This window comes from Anguilla rostrata, chromosome 4 (assembly GCF_018555375.3).
Source record: "Anguilla rostrata isolate EN2019 chromosome 4, ASM1855537v3, whole genome shotgun sequence".
NCBI classification, from domain to species: Eukaryota; Metazoa; Chordata; class Actinopteri; order Anguilliformes; family Anguillidae; genus Anguilla; species Anguilla rostrata.
The window spans coordinates 53,850,626-53,865,855 of NC_057936.1; the positions used below are offsets into that span (position 1 = coordinate 53,850,626).

The 15,230-nt window shown below is 38.4% G+C and overlaps 2 protein-coding genes across 2 annotated transcripts in view; both read right to left on the reverse strand.

Moving 5' to 3' along the window:
• Positions 1-3,614: 3,614 nt before the first annotated feature.
• LOC135253644 (protein disulfide-isomerase A4-like) lies at positions 3,615-9,897 on the reverse strand. The gene is made up of 10 exons (XM_064333211.1): positions 9,530-9,897; positions 8,835-9,009; positions 8,499-8,704; positions 8,116-8,254; positions 7,129-7,334; positions 6,408-6,566; positions 6,108-6,259; positions 5,144-5,300; positions 4,668-4,901; positions 3,615-4,259 (listed from the first exon to the last, which is right to left on the reverse strand). The coding sequence occupies exons 1-10, from the start codon at positions 9,606-9,608 to the stop codon at positions 3,844-3,846; spliced, it is 1,923 nt and encodes a 640-aa protein (XP_064189281.1). The 5' UTR covers positions 9,609-9,897; the 3' UTR covers positions 3,615-3,843.
• A 1,530-nt stretch (positions 9,898-11,427) lies between these two features.
• The window catches only part of LOC135254151 (polycystin-1-like protein 1), a 29,137-nt gene continuing 25,334 nt past the window's right edge, over positions 11,428-15,230 (reverse strand). The window contains exons 53-57 of the mRNA XM_064334129.1: positions 14,826-15,056; positions 14,393-14,554; positions 13,647-13,814; positions 12,735-12,880; positions 11,428-12,482 (exon numbers count right to left, since the gene is read on the reverse strand). Of these exons, the coding sequence (XP_064190199.1) occupies positions 11,969-12,482; positions 12,735-12,880; positions 13,647-13,814; positions 14,393-14,554; positions 14,826-15,056 (1,221 nt within the window). The 3' untranslated portion in view covers positions 11,428-11,968. The remainder of the gene's footprint in view (positions 12,483-12,734; positions 12,881-13,646; positions 13,815-14,392; positions 14,555-14,825; positions 15,057-15,230) is intronic.

Here is a 15,230-nt window from a genome sequence, read left to right on the forward strand (position 1 = left end):
GTTAGAAGCTCTGATGAAAAGTTGAAGGGGACGCAGTCCTGTGTGCTAAGCCACGAAGACTCCAAACGAAAAATTGTATGTCCACATTGCCAACAAAATAGATTTACTCTTGTAACCGAACTAACGACGTGTTTTGATACATGTACTCTTCACGTTTCTTATTTAACTTAATATAAATTGCATTGGTGTATATTTGCAGTTCAGCGTGAGATAGGAGTGTTTCAAATTAATTCTTTTTGTTTTGGTTACATTCACAGACCATACTGTGGTTTGTATATCTGTAAATTTATAGGCGCATCACGTTGATGAGGTATTCGCTATAATTAAAAATACAGAGATAGAATAAAGGCATTTATATGAGGCCATATTAGCTATATGAGCTTTGGTGCTTCTATGTTTAAACGAAAACAAAGTATACGATGTTTTGAGCCTACTTCCTATTTGACTTCATAAGTTTTAAATGTCAAATCTGCGGTCATGTTCCAAGAAGAATAGAACATTCAAGCAAGTGTTAATAAGGGTTGAACGAAAACATGGAACGAAACATACTTGTATTCAGGGTCATTGATTACACAAGTACAACCTTTAGAAATAACACACGTACACTGAAGGTTATTCCCAGAAAACAAAAAATAAAATGAAATAGCCCAAAGTAGAATGCTTGTAACGTATAGACCCATGTAATGCGTCTTGCGAGAACGAATGAATATCCACCGCCACCCAATGGTCAATAGTGGTGTATCTTATTTTAAAATTTAGTTATTTTTTTAACGCCAGATTAAACCGTTAAGTGTCTGAAGTAGCCTACGCTCTGTTATATTGTTGCTGGGAACATTTTAAAGATGTTGAAACGGTTTATTGGGTGTGTGGATGGTTGGTTTGTGAAACGGTTCTAATCAATTTTTAAATGAAAATGTAGGCTAATTAGTACCCCGCCATGTTAAAGAAAATTCGTTACGCAATTGTATGCAAGGCAATAGCTTGGATTTGTATAAATGTACATGTATCGCTATACTAATAACGTGGTTGCATTGTTTCAGTAGTTGCCTACGAAAGCAGCAGCAGTACCACGAACCAATCCGGTCGTTTCCCATCATGCACCTGTAATACATGTACATTAAATATATCAAAATAAACCAAAAAATGTTATAAATACAAATTAATGCACAATGATATGTAACACAACATGTTTTATTGTTTATTCTAATGTAAATGTGGAAATAACCATAACCGAGACATATGTGGGCGTGTTGTTGTTTAAATAGACTTGAGTGCCTTTGCTTTTACCGACTGGTCCGATTGTAGTGGGTTCTTGCAATTGATATTTCTCACAGTCAGTTAACTTAATTCCCTGTTTGTTTCCCCCTCCCGCTCACTACGCAATTTGACTAGTCTTTTGATAATTATGCAGAATTGGTTATACAGATTTGCGAAAGCTTCAAAGGAAATTTCCGCAATAAAGCAAGTTGTAGTTGTCTGTGATAATTACTCGTGAGATATTAATGTGCTTTTGTTTTATCGCAATTAGGCTTACATTGAAACAAAAGATGTGTGCCGCTTGAACGCTGCATATGTATATTGTTGAATCTGAAGACCCCACAGCCTGCAGAAATGAATGTATGGTAAACAATCGCATTTCCCATCATGCCTTTCGGGTCCCCGTGTTGTTAACTTAACACTCCGATAGCGCAAATACGACCTAAAATTAATACGGAATTTATTAACTTAATATAGTTCTCCTCGTAAGCGATCAACATTTTCTTCAATATAGTGATTATGTTGGTGAAAACCCACCATAGTGTGAACAGTTTGGCAACTTTCGGAGTATATATACAGCATGATTACAGAGCTCATGTGGACGGTCCGAAAGTAGTGGGTAATCACAATTGATTGCTACAGTCAGTTACAGAAATCCTTGTTTCTTCTCTCCCCTCTACCACTACTGACTTTGACCGGCCTTTTGTCGTTTTAACGACTAGGACCGTTTGTAGAACGCGATCATTTTAATAAATTACCTTTACAAAATACTTCTGACAGTTCTTTTGATTGATTGCTTTGTAACTGACGCAAAACATTCACAAATGAATATGTTAAAAATGTAATTTCCATATCTAGGCTACTGGGAAAACTATAAAGTGGAAATATATATACAAGGGTATATTTGGTTTCACAATTTAGAAATGATAGCACTTTTTATACATAGCCCAATTTCAGGGCACCCTAACATTTGGGACAAATTGGTTCACAGGTATTTCTTAATAGACAGTTGTGTTCAATTGCTTCATTTTAGTGCAAGGTGTTGGAGAACTTTCTGTATCTAGTCTTGATTCTAGGCTTTTGATTGCCTTTGGAGTCTGTTATTTCCATTTGTCAACATGAGGACTGGAGCTGTGCCAAAGAAAGTCAAAGAAGCCATTATGAGACTAACAAATAAGAAAAGAAAGAAGAAAAAAAACCAAGACAGGCCAAACCTTAGGCTTACCAAACTCAGCTGTTTGGAATATCATTAAGAAGAGAGTACTGGTGAGCTCAGTAATCGCAAATGGCTTGGTAATCCAAGGAGGACCTCTGCAGTTCTGGCCAAATAATTCACACCAGAAAAAAACCCCAAATACCTGCTTGACGGATCAGAATCACTCCTCAGGAGGCAGGTGTGGATGTGTCAGTCCCTACTGTCTGTAGATGATTTCACAAACAGAACTACAGAGGCTACACTGCAAGATACAAACCACTAGTTACGGGGGAAAAACAGGATGGCCAGGTTCTGGATTGTTGAAAAGTACCCAGAAGAGTCTGCAGAGTTCTGGGGAAAAGTTCTTGAGGACAGGTGAGATCAAGATTAACTTGTATCAATGTAATGGAAACAGCAAGGAGTGGAGGCAAAAAGGAATTGCTCAAGATCCAAAGCAACCCCCCTCATCTGTGACATGTATATGTCATGGTTGCGGGTGTGTTATGCCATGTATGGCTGCCACAGGTACTGGCTCACTTGTCTTCATTGATGATGTAGCTGCTGATAGCAGCAGCTGAATTAATTAAGAAATATACAGAAGCATCTTATTACCTCAAGTTCAAGCAAATGCTTCGAAACTCATTGGGCTGCACTTAAAAGACAATGATCCCAAACATACTGCTAAAGCAACAAAGGAGCTCTTAAAAGCCCAAAACTGGAAAATTCTTGACTGGCTAAGTCATTCACCTGTTTGGAATCCAATTGAACATGTGCTTCATATGGTGAAAAGAAAACTTTAACACAACTATCCCCTGAAACAAGCAGCAGTCTAAACAAATAGCTATTTAGGCTACTAGAGCAAACATGTTTTCATGGGAACTGTTTTTAATATACAAGATTACATTTGTCTCTATACATGAAATTATTTTAAGTTACAAAAATAGTAAATAATTTTTCCCATGCCAGAAAAAGTATAATTTTCAGCTGTGCTTGATTATTGGTCTTCAGATATGTTTCATATTTCAGTACTGTGAATTCATAGATCTGTGTAAGTGGATGGACTGAGGTACCAGGTTTATCTTGTTACCTTAGCCTTACTGATCATAACAATCCAAAAATATGCATATACTCATTTCAATTACCACCCATTTTCCAGAGAAAATAAAACAAAAGCGTTTTCAATTTTTATTTAAAAAGGTTTAAGAAAATACTTCAGAGCTGGTATACAGTGCATGCTTTGGAAAAGTGGAGTTTCTTCATTTAAAAAATACTGAGGAACAGAACCCAACAGAAATCCATCAGTAAAAATGGCACCAGCGCATAGAAGAAACTCCTTTCATACTGCACTCCCATGTTTTCCCCCCTCCACAGTTCCTAGTCATTTCCAGAGATTAAAGTTCATCCCTGTTTTGTGACGATTTTGTTGCATGTCTTTCCAAGAATGTGCTTAAGACCTCCACATTTCGTTCTCCACCTTCAAATTTGACAGGATTCTGCTTGCTGTTGCTGGGTGCAAAGTATATGGTAGGGAAACCCTCTACTTTGTAACTCTCATGAGGAATATCATTTCCAGTGGCATCCATCTTGGCAATGACAAGATTTTTTTCATGCTTGTACTTTTTAGCAAGAGCAAGATATTCAGGCTCCAACTTCTTACAATGTCCACACCATGGCGCATAGAACTCTATAAGGACATCCTTCTTAGTATCCATGACAACCTCTTCAAAGTTTTTACCAACCACCACTTTCACTGGTCCATTATTGCTTCTGGGGATGGGCTGGGATTTGATGATTGGTTTTAATTTTCCTGTAGGAAGGACAGCACACACAAGCTAAGCTATGATCAACACATAGCCCGATCTACAAATAATTAATACACCATTTAGTATGTGTACAATGTCAGCACATTATATCCTTGATGCCTTGCCTGAATTTTGCAGTTGATTATGTCTTATCTATTAAAACACAGTTGTCATCCTTTCTCTCATGATATGCATTCTGCAGCTTGCAGCAGCACAATACTTTTTTAGCATTATTCTTAAGAGAAACAATCGAGCATTATCACATTTTCTGCTGAATGGTACAAGTCTACTGCTTTACTATATCATGGAAATTTATATAAAAATTCCAGGGTACATGAATTCACAACGTGATAAGGAAGATATTAATAACTTATTTTACCAGAGTGCTTTAAGCCAATTTAAATAGGACTAACCTTTTTTGAAGGCCACAACAAACTCCCGTAGCACATCAGAGTCAAACTCCTCAGGTTCCATGGCAAACCTCTTGCCTCCTTCTCCCAGAATTCCAACATTTACCTCCTCCCCACTCTCACTCAGACCCAGGCCTTTCAGCTCATCAGCATAGTCTTCCTCATCCGCAATTGCAAAAGTGTATTCTGGGAAATCCTTGGCCACCTCCAAAACCTTGTTCCTCCAAAACTGAGTAGCTGGAATATAAATTTCATTCAATTATAGGATAGTCAGCTATCCTCAAGGCAATCTGAAAGATGTAAATATTCAGACCTCCCTCCATGGGTTCTTTAATACATTTCAGAAGTTGCATTTTTGCTGTTACAGGTGATGATATCTTCAAGACCAGCTTGCCACTTTACAGCCCTTCATTTCTAAACCCTCAGATTACTCTTTGATATCAAAAGCTAGTGCAGCAATGTTAAAAATGAACACCCACCAACTCTGTAGTCAAAGCTGAAGTCAACTCCATAATATACAACAATCAGCGGCCTCCTGGTGTAACGTTTGGCATCGTTACTCTGTTTTCTGTGTCCAACCAATGGAAGAGTGTGGCTCTTAAAAAAGTCTTTCACTTCAGATACAGTGGTGGAATCCTGCAGGAGGAAAATAATTCAGTTCTACAGATGATTCAAATGGGTAATAGAAAACAGCACTGATGAAATACATAGTTAAACAAGTCATTTTGCAGTGAAATGCTAAAATATTGTGATAGTGATGCAATTTTTGTCATTTTGGCTCTGTTCCCCAGCACATTGAAGAACAAAAAATAAATAAATATGAATTCTGAAATGTACAGAAACATTTTATGGGCTCAGATACAACCAAATGCCACACAACTCATTGGACAGCGCTGCACATTGCAGCAGAACAATGACCCAAACATACTGCTAAAGCAACCAAGGAGTTTTGCAGAGCCAAAAAGTGAAATGTTCTTGACTGGCCAGTAAGGCACCTGTCCTGAATCAAACTGAACAAGCATTTAAATTTCTGAAGACAAGACTGATGGCAAAATGCCCAAAAACAAACAAACTGACAATGGCTGCAGTACAGGCCTGGAAGAACATCACCAGGGAAGATACCCAGCATCTGGTGATGTCTATAAGTTGCAGACTTCAGGCAGTCACTGAATGCAAAGGATTTGCAACGAAGTGCAATGTTATCTGTCCGATTACTTTGGCTCCCCTAAAATTGGGGATGTATAAAAAGAGCTCCTTTATAAGGATTCCTACACGGATCACCTGACTTCGATGTACATACCCTCAAATGAAAGATGACAGTCTGAACTTAAACCTCATATATACTGTTTTATTTCAAATTGAATGTGCTAGAGCACAGAGTCAAAACAACACAAATGGTATCACTGTCCCAAAAATGTGCATTTAACTGTATGTGAAACTTACATGAATTGTTAATAAATGTGACTTTGGTTCATATTTTGACTGGAATTTCTCAGGCTGGATCATAACCACTTGGCCAGGAGAAACGTTAAGTAATTTGGAAACGGCACTGTTGAAAGTGTGGAGGAACTTGTAGTCATCTCTCAAGCTGTTACCTTAAAGCAAATCACAATAATTAGTCTTTACTTCACGCCACATAGCAATGACAGTACAAAATGAAAACCTAGATGTAAACCAGGAAACCATGGCTGGGCAGTCATATTAAAGAAATGGCCTTCATGTTCACTCAACAGTTATACTTACAAGTTTCTTGATAGATCTGAAAAGCAGTGTCTTGTTCAGAGGAGAAAACACCAACGATGACAATGTCATCTCCATCTTTTATGAATCCCTGAATTTGTTTCTGATTCTGGACATGCTTTGATGGTGGCCCTGCCTGTTCACCCATGTAATCAATGATTCCTGTACAGAGGGAAAAGGAACTTTTTGGTAAAGATTTCCAAAGAAGTTAAAATCCTACAGTGCTCTTGAGGAGTCCAACTGTGATGTGTCATGGGACATTACATCATGGTGGCTATAGAGAAATTCTCTGAGTAACTGACAATTTACATTTCAAACCATAGGAAGATGTGTTCAATGCAACATGAAATCAACAATTTAGCTCTAGAGCAGGAATTTTCTAACTTGGTACTTGGGGACACCTGTGTATGCTAGTATTTGTTCTAACCACAACTGCAACCCCTGAAATATAAAAAGCAGTTAATTGTTCTTAATTAGACACTCAACTTAGACACTCTTGAGGCATGATTTACCCTATTCAGCAATATGAGTTTATACGGCATTAAGATGCGTTTATCGAAAAACATCTGTTTTCAACACTTTAATTGATCAAGCGATTAACAAAAACCAGCATACACACAGTTTGAAACCCTGGCTGTAAAGATATAAACATTTCTAACCATGCACTGCTGTTTTGTTTAAATTTTATGGTCAGCGAATGGAATCCATTTGTTTGAGCACGTACCATCTTTCTCTCTTGGTCCATTGTATTCAAACGATTTGCCCTTCCGGAAGATTTTGAGAGTTGGGTATCCAGACACTTCAAATCTTGAAGCTATGTCATTTTCCACGGTTGCATCGACTTTTGCCAATGGAATGGGAGGACTGCGCATGCTGAGCACCTTGGCTGCCTTCTCATACTCTGGAGCAAGACGCTTGCAATGGCCACACCTACAGAGTAACAGTTTCTGTTAAAGACTTACAGTAAGCAGGTATAATAGGGTTGCTTCACAAGACCCAAACAGAAAGCATACACCAAAGAAAAAACAAATAGAATCAAACTGCATTGTGAACATACAGTTTCTGCAATAAGTAAAACGATCCTGGTGCCACTCTGCTGAGATCAAACAGTAGAATGTATTTCTGCAATTATTTGATTAGTTCCTCTGATACTATAAGCTTTAAACAATTTTTTTCCCTAGCTTTCTGTCTGTATGGGGGAGTTGACGTGTTCTATATGAATTTGATTACAAACTGGTAGAATCAGAATTTACTGCTAAAATGATTAATGATTTTTTGGGAGGACTGTTAAAGGTCTTTGTATTTCATAAACTTTACACTGTCTAAACACAACCCTAACTCCCATATTGAACATCTTTCTGCATTAAGTAGAGTGAGAAAGTGTACTAATAATATTACCGCTCCATTGCATGATAATGCACCAAAGGAGTACAAAATTATAAATTCATCACATTATTAAAAAAGTGAATCAGATTGCACTGTACATTTTGCAATTCCACACATAGGCCTATATATATATAGTCCAAGTTAAAATAATCAACAATTCCCTCAATAGCCATACCCAAATGATTTCATATTTAACTTTTTCTTATACCACAAACTCCCAGATTTAAAGATTTAACTCACACGATCCAAACAGTATGCAAATTGAAAAGGTCATCTCAGTTTTTTTTTCTTGCATGCAAATATGAATGTACTTTAAAGGACGGACCAAGGTGCATAGAACTCCACCAGTATAATTTCAGCATTATTGACCACATCGTCAAAATTATCCTTTGTCAAGACCAGGGTGGCCTCTGGTGGGGGTTTCCAGTCTGGCTGGGCCACCTCTTTCACTCTGGACACAATTGCTATGAAATAAGAGTAGAGAACAACATGAACTGTTTTACTCCAGACTTGAAAATGGCTTTTCAAAGCATGTAAATGCAATGAACTTAAAAACTATAAATCGGTACGGATTCAGTAATACAAAATGATTCTTAACCAGATCACATGTAGGTGTTTTGTTTTTTCCCTGAATTTAATGCGGAGATAAATTGTTTAAAAAAAATTTTTTTTTTAAGTCAAAACATGAGATTTTGGAAATTACTGTACCTTCCTCTGTCCGGCTACCATCATAGTCCACTGGTTCCCCCTTCTTTAAGATTTTGATGGTGGGATAGCCAGACACATCAAATCTGCTCCCAAGTTCACTCGATTTTGTGGCATCTATTTTGGCCACAGGAATCGGAGGGTCATTATCTTTAAGTGTCTGAGCAATTTTCTCGTATACAGGGGCAAACTGCTTACAGTGACCACACCTGGAAAAAAGAATGGTTTTAATATTGAGCCAGTGGGCTTAACTGGTCAGTGGTCTGGTATTAAGATAATACTGGACACCATCTTTTAAGTGGTAACTGGCAACTGCCATTCCAGAGCAGAAATGCTTACCAGGGTGCATAGAACTCGAGGAGCACAGTATCCTTATCTTCAATAAAAGTGTCAAAGTTATTATCTGTCAGTATTAACACCCCATTTTCATCTTTAACCTCAGTGTCCTCATCATCCTCTTCCTCCTCCTCCTCCTCCTCCTCTTCAGCATCATCTACCTCTTCCTCTGCTATATCTGAAAACAATGATAAACAAATCACGTTCAAATTCAAACTTTATCTTCAGCAGAAAAACTACATCAGTACTCGATCTAATCGGCCTGCCAGTACAGGTTATCCAACACACCGTGGCAGAGGGAAGAAAAAACAAAAAAAACAAAAAAAAAAAAAACATTGTGTGGCCTGTGATATATATTCGCAAAATCAAAGAGAGTTGTTTTAAAAATTAGGACTTGAAAAATTAATTTATTCGGTGGCTACACAGGAAAGGCCAGTTAAACAACTTCGAGCGCACTCAATATTTAAGATGCAATTTATGATAACTAGTTAGCTACACAATGCAAAATAACACGCTGATGACTCCTGTGTGGTGCACGTGATGTACTAGAAGTACTGGGAGATTATTACTAGTATATAGTTAACTAGTTTGCATGAAGTTATTAACCCCAATGCTTGTTCAAAAATAACGTTATGGGCATTATGTCACCAGTCACAAATCGCTGTCAGCTAGCTAACGTTAGCCAAGTAGCTACTTACCATCTTCTTCACCTCGTGTCACTGCGACGAACTGAGCTATTCCGAGCAACACAATAAATAAAATTATCTTTCTTTTCATTTTACTTGATCTCCCAGCGAGAGACTCCAAAGATTTCTATACAGCGTTGCTATAATTCCAACGACTTTTACGATCCTGTTAGTTTGAATGAAGCACAGCAGATTACCCTGTCATGCAAAACTGTGGAAAGCAGATGTTGATAAAGAAAATAGCCAAATGGTGAGAATGAGATCACCTCAAAAAGGAGACATCATACTGTAACGTTATCTACGTCAAACCAAACAAAAAAATCTGACTGCACTGCCGGACGGTTTCTTACTGAAAAGCAGGGTGTCAAACTTGAACTACACTGACTTGCCACAATCCCATTGGCTTTCAGTGGCGGTTTTGCACCAATCGTCCAATGCCACTCGATTCAGGGAATCCGGCACGTTCAAAAGCGCGATTGGTTAGTTGGACAATAATTATCTTATTGGACAATTCCACAAAAATTCCCTCACACCTAAAACCGAGAAACAGCACTGTTTAAATGCTGCGCTGGTATACTGAACCTATCGGGTCCTGCTCAAAACTGGCAGCCCCATGAAAATCGTTAGCTACTGACTGTCTGTAGTTGGAATATGCAGCACATGATGAGTCAGTGCAGCTGGAGGCTCTGAGGGGATTCTGGTGACATTCAGCAGTCAAAACTATTTATAACAATATAGTGTTACGGTGATGACGTATTTTTGTTGACCAACTCGGAAGTTTCTTCCACCATGGGTTCCCCGGCACATTTCCTATGCTTTTTTCCCCATATGTATTTAGTTTTCTGCAGAAAGGGGTGGAAAATCCTGATGTTATGATGATAAAAAATCGTGTCTCTAGGGTGCCAGAAAAGATACGTTGCATTTTTGCAACGCTGGGGATCACGGGGCTAACCACACTGCAACTGACTTCTAGTTGATGATTGTTGCTACTACCTCGGAGTTGTACTGACTTCTAGTTGATCATTGTTGCTACTGCCTCTATTGCACGGGAATTGTATAAGAGTGTATACAGAAGGTCCAATATACTAAAGTATACGAAAGTTTAATATCCTATACTTTCAATCATGCGACGCAAATACAAATAACTTACAAAAGATATGTACTATTGTATATTTTTTTATGTATTTTAGTTAAAGGTAGTCTTGATGCATGCCAGATGCCATATTTATTCATATGGTTGTCCCTTTAAATGTCTTGTAGTCCTGCCTGGCTATGTTGTTTTCAAGAATGTCACAGGACACAGCCCAAGCTGATTTTTCTTGTTTTAATATCATTAATGAGATATATTAACGTGACTACGGCATCAAGAGTTATAACATAAATTTCAAGGAAAAAGATGGTTATTTTTTAAGTGGGTGTGGTGTTCTCCTGTTGACAATTTGAAATACTGAACCAAGAAAGCTGATGGAGTGTGGTGTAAGCACTAGGTATGAAAGGGATTACTGTACAATTCTATACACATTATAATTATTACTTAGGATTATTATTAATATGTGAAAGTTACTGATAAGTGTACGTACATTAATTCTGAAAGATTACTCAGGTATATTTTGTATACAACCTTTGAAGAACATCAATTCCACACACATTTTGCTTTGATACATGCACAAATATGCATGTATTACTCAGAATAACACGTTTCCAATCACATTTTAACTTTCTATATAGCTATATACTGGTATGCATCAACAGCATTGCTAGCTTATTTACATGTAATTACAATTCATTTATATGGAAAAGTTTATTTCTGAAAATATAACATAATGACTCTTTCCCTTTAAAATGGAATGGAAAAAGGTAATTCAATATAAATGCAATGCATTTAAAGGCAACCAGAAAGGGCACTGTCATACATGTCAGCATTTATTGGAAATAAATATGGTATTCTCTAGGGAGCCTTTCCTTTTAAAGTACAATCACATCATGATACAATAAATCCGGAAACCATTTTCTATGCATACACTGACTGAAAAATTTAATATGAGATAAGTATAAGAAACCTAGGTTATCTTATACTGTAGTCAGAAAACATTCATATATCACCTACATGTGTATTATAATATTATTATAATACCTTGTTATTATTTGGCTTGCCTTACTCAACATTTTTACATATGTCAGTGATCTCCTGAATTTACCCACACATTTGCTGTCCTTTAGCCTTCAAGCCAGACAGATGGAAGCTATTCCTCATCTCTCACGCACTATGAAAGCATATACTGCTTTCATTCTGTGGGGTATATTTTCTGACAAGACATTGGCATTCTTAACCGTTGACAAACCAGAACATTGTCCAAAATGAGCGTACAGAGGTCAGGTGTATACTGAGAGTCACCCCATTTTTCCACTGGACTCTGCCACATCCAACATTTTATTTCCCTCTAACCAGTCTCAAGCAGTGGGTTCCTCTGTCCAAAAAGCAGCTTTCAGTGATGATGGTTCTGGGTCTGAACAGAGTGTGGACCCGGCCTCTAAGTTCTCCTGGCTGACCGCTCCGTCCCTGCCTCCACCCAGGGGCCGAATAACAGTGGTGTGTGATCGTCTGAGCAGCTTGCGGTTCTTGGCCATCAGGTCAGTGGTGGAGCGGCTCACCTGGCTCTCCAGAGTCCCGGAGAGGGCCGTCTGTTTCTCAGGACACCTGGCCCCACACAGGACATGAGGCAAGTCATCCCCAAGCTGCGCCAGGTTGTAGTGGTCTGAGCGGGGCGACGGGTCATTGGGGGTCTCTGGGGCCTCAATGCTGCCTGGTAGAACAGCTGCGGACTCAGGGATGGCCCATGTGGACACCCCCTCAGGGCGCTCTGTGTGAAGGGGACCGCTGGACACCACAGAACCCCCTGAGCTTGTTCGGTTACTATGCTGGCTCCGATGCAGGTGGCACAATGCTTCCAACTCAAGTTTTGTTCTGTGGCACAAAAGAAATAAAAAAATCATTTAAAGTCCTATGCCCTGGCATTCTACAGGGAAGCAGTGTAGACCACTGCTTGCACTTTAAAATGTATAGGAATGAAAAACTGATATGTAAACCGATAACAATTTAATAAAGAATATCTGTCTTTTTCTATAATACACTGAATATTAAAATGAATGAAAGCAAAAGGTTACTTCCAGGAAAAAATATCTTGCTAATCCACTGTTCCTACAACTGAGTGTTTACCTGAAATGGTTTTCATAGGATGAGTCATCCCCAGATGGCAGTAATAAACGGTAAATATCTGGATTGTTCTTTGAGATCATCTCCTCCATTTCTGATGTGCTTTTCCCCACACTTGACTGCATTCTGTCTTCTCTGGAAATTGCTCGCTATGAACAATATAGAAACAAGATTTTTATGATGGTACAATTTTTATCTCCCATGGCAATGCACACTCTCTGTTAAATGCATTTCTCAAAATCATGGTTAGTTTTTTCACAGATAATTAAGTTGCTGCTCATTTTCAGAAGATCTATACCATAACATACACATCTCATTATTTCCTTCCTATTAGTAGAAAATTATGGTGTAAATTTGTTATATCACGTTCTTTATTCACAAGTAAGACTAATAATAATAAGCAAATAATACAGGAATTTCTACTCGACAAAGGTACATGTAAATAGTACACATTACATTTTTATGGTCAACTTTAAAAAAAATAAATAAAATAAATTACTCAAAGCTCAACTTAAAATACTGCTTGTTCACAAAGCATTTCCACAAAATGGAACATAGAAAAAAGAGGTAGAAGGAAAAAGAATGCTGCCTTGGCTTTAAAAATGTTTTAAAATGGAGAGGTGCTCATTGCGAGGTGGGGTTCGTGTCCATGTAAGAAAGAGAGAAAAAATCCCAAGGCACTCAATCTCCAGATTAGTCATTTAAAAAGCCTTTATTATTTTGGGCTAACCCAATGCATATCGGCAGTAACTGCCTTCATCAGGGGATACAAAAAAAAAAGAGAAAAAAGAGGATTTGTATATTACAGTAAATTTGGGTTTAAATAATTTATTTTATATACTTTTGCATGCATTGCTATTCATTAGTGTTAGTTTGAGAAGAGGTAATATTGATGGAGCAGGTCTGGGTCCATACCTGAGAGTTCAGGCTGCAGATGTATTCAGAATGGGACATGGGGGAGCTGTACCCCTCCCTATAGCCCTGCTCTCCGCAGGGGAGGGTGTGGTGCAGGCTATTGGACAGGGCGTTGACCCGGAAGAGAAGCTCGTCCACAAGGTTCTCAAATTCATCAAAGTAGAAGTGCTACAACATTGAAATACAGCCATGTGATGCCATTTCTCACTGTCAGGGCAGCATGATGTATATTTTTGAACCATCTCAATACAGTGCACAGTATGCCTTTCTGAGCTGCTGAAGTCAAGTCAGATGGTAACAAGGGAAGTGGCACAATGCATTAGGTCTGAAGCATCAGTTAATTCTTCCATCACAATTCACTCCTTCCACCAGTAGACTCATATACATTCATGGGAAAATGTGAGTAATTATGATTCACTACTGTAGGAATAAGCAATGTCTATCTCTTAACCTCCATTGACCTTCAGTGGCATACAACACCAATAAGCACTAGAGGCAATCAAATCCATAATCGTTAATTTTCTGGTTGTCCCCCGAACACTGACAATACCCACTTTCTACAAATCTCAGTGAACATTTTCAATGGGCAAAGTTCATCAGCTAAGTAAAAGTGCAGATTATAATAATCTTATAAAACACATGAAGGGTCATCATGCAACTAAATACTTTGTTCAAAGTTTAGATATATTTAAGGTAACTGTGAACAATCTGAAGTGAATTTGATTTTGAAGTATTTCAGCACTCACACTTCTCTGGGTGTGGTTATCTCTCCAATTTTCCTTGCGCTTTCCGAGGAACACGAGAAGCCTGTCCTGAGTGTAGGCTGCCACCTCTGAGAAAGTCACGAGATATTTTCTGCTTGAAGTCTTCTTTGCAGTTTTTGCAAGGGAGGTGAGGATTCCTGTAATCTTTAAAATAAATGAAAACACATTGAAAATTTGATTCACATGAAATTACGTCCACACCAATGCATCATGGTTTTGGACCCTGAAAACCCCACTTCCTCTATCGCACATTGCTCCATCCCGCAAAGAAAACTCATCATCAAAAACATTTTCATATTTTTTAGCATTTTTCTGATTCGGTTAAAAGCATCTGGCACATAAACCTTACATCAGTGAAAAATCACAAGTAAATGAAATGTGGCATTGCTCCTTGACCATTGCTAATGTGCTGTACCAGTGCTGTCCAGACGATGGACACGCTGAAGAGGAAGGAGCCGCAGAGCAGAGTGACCGAGCCATTATTGGGCTGGCAGAGTGCGGACGGGGCCTTCAGCTGGCTGATGCCCAGGCAATGTGTGATGACAGTTTGAAAGGACCGGATCAGACCGCTGAAGTGGCAGGAGCTGGACAGGAAGAGCACATTCCCCAGGCTGGCGAAGGCAATCGCGAGGATGACACCTGCCACCTGCAACATGCCAACAATCCATTAGAAAAAAAATGTATTTATATACAGTGCAGTCTCACCACTGATATGCGAGCATATTCTGAGGTGATTTAACATAGATGAAATCAGAGAATGACATAATTGTTATTTTTCCCCTCATAATAATTCATACCACCTCTCTGAATTTTGCTAGAA

Bases quoted from the DNA above. Each gene is read 5' to 3' on its own strand.
- LOC135253644 (XM_064333211.1), bottom strand. From the start codon at position 9,608: ATGAAAAGAAAGATAATTTTATTTATTGTGTTGCTCGGAATAGCTCAG. The intron at 7,335-8,115 runs GTCCGTCCTTTA...GTTACTCTGTAG, and splicing joins GTGGAGTTCTATGCACCTTG to GTGTGGCCATTGCAAGCGTC. The intron at 6,567-7,128 runs GTACGTGCTCAA...CCCTCTGTACAG, and splicing joins TGGACCAAGAGAGAAAGATG to GAATCATTGATTACATGGGT.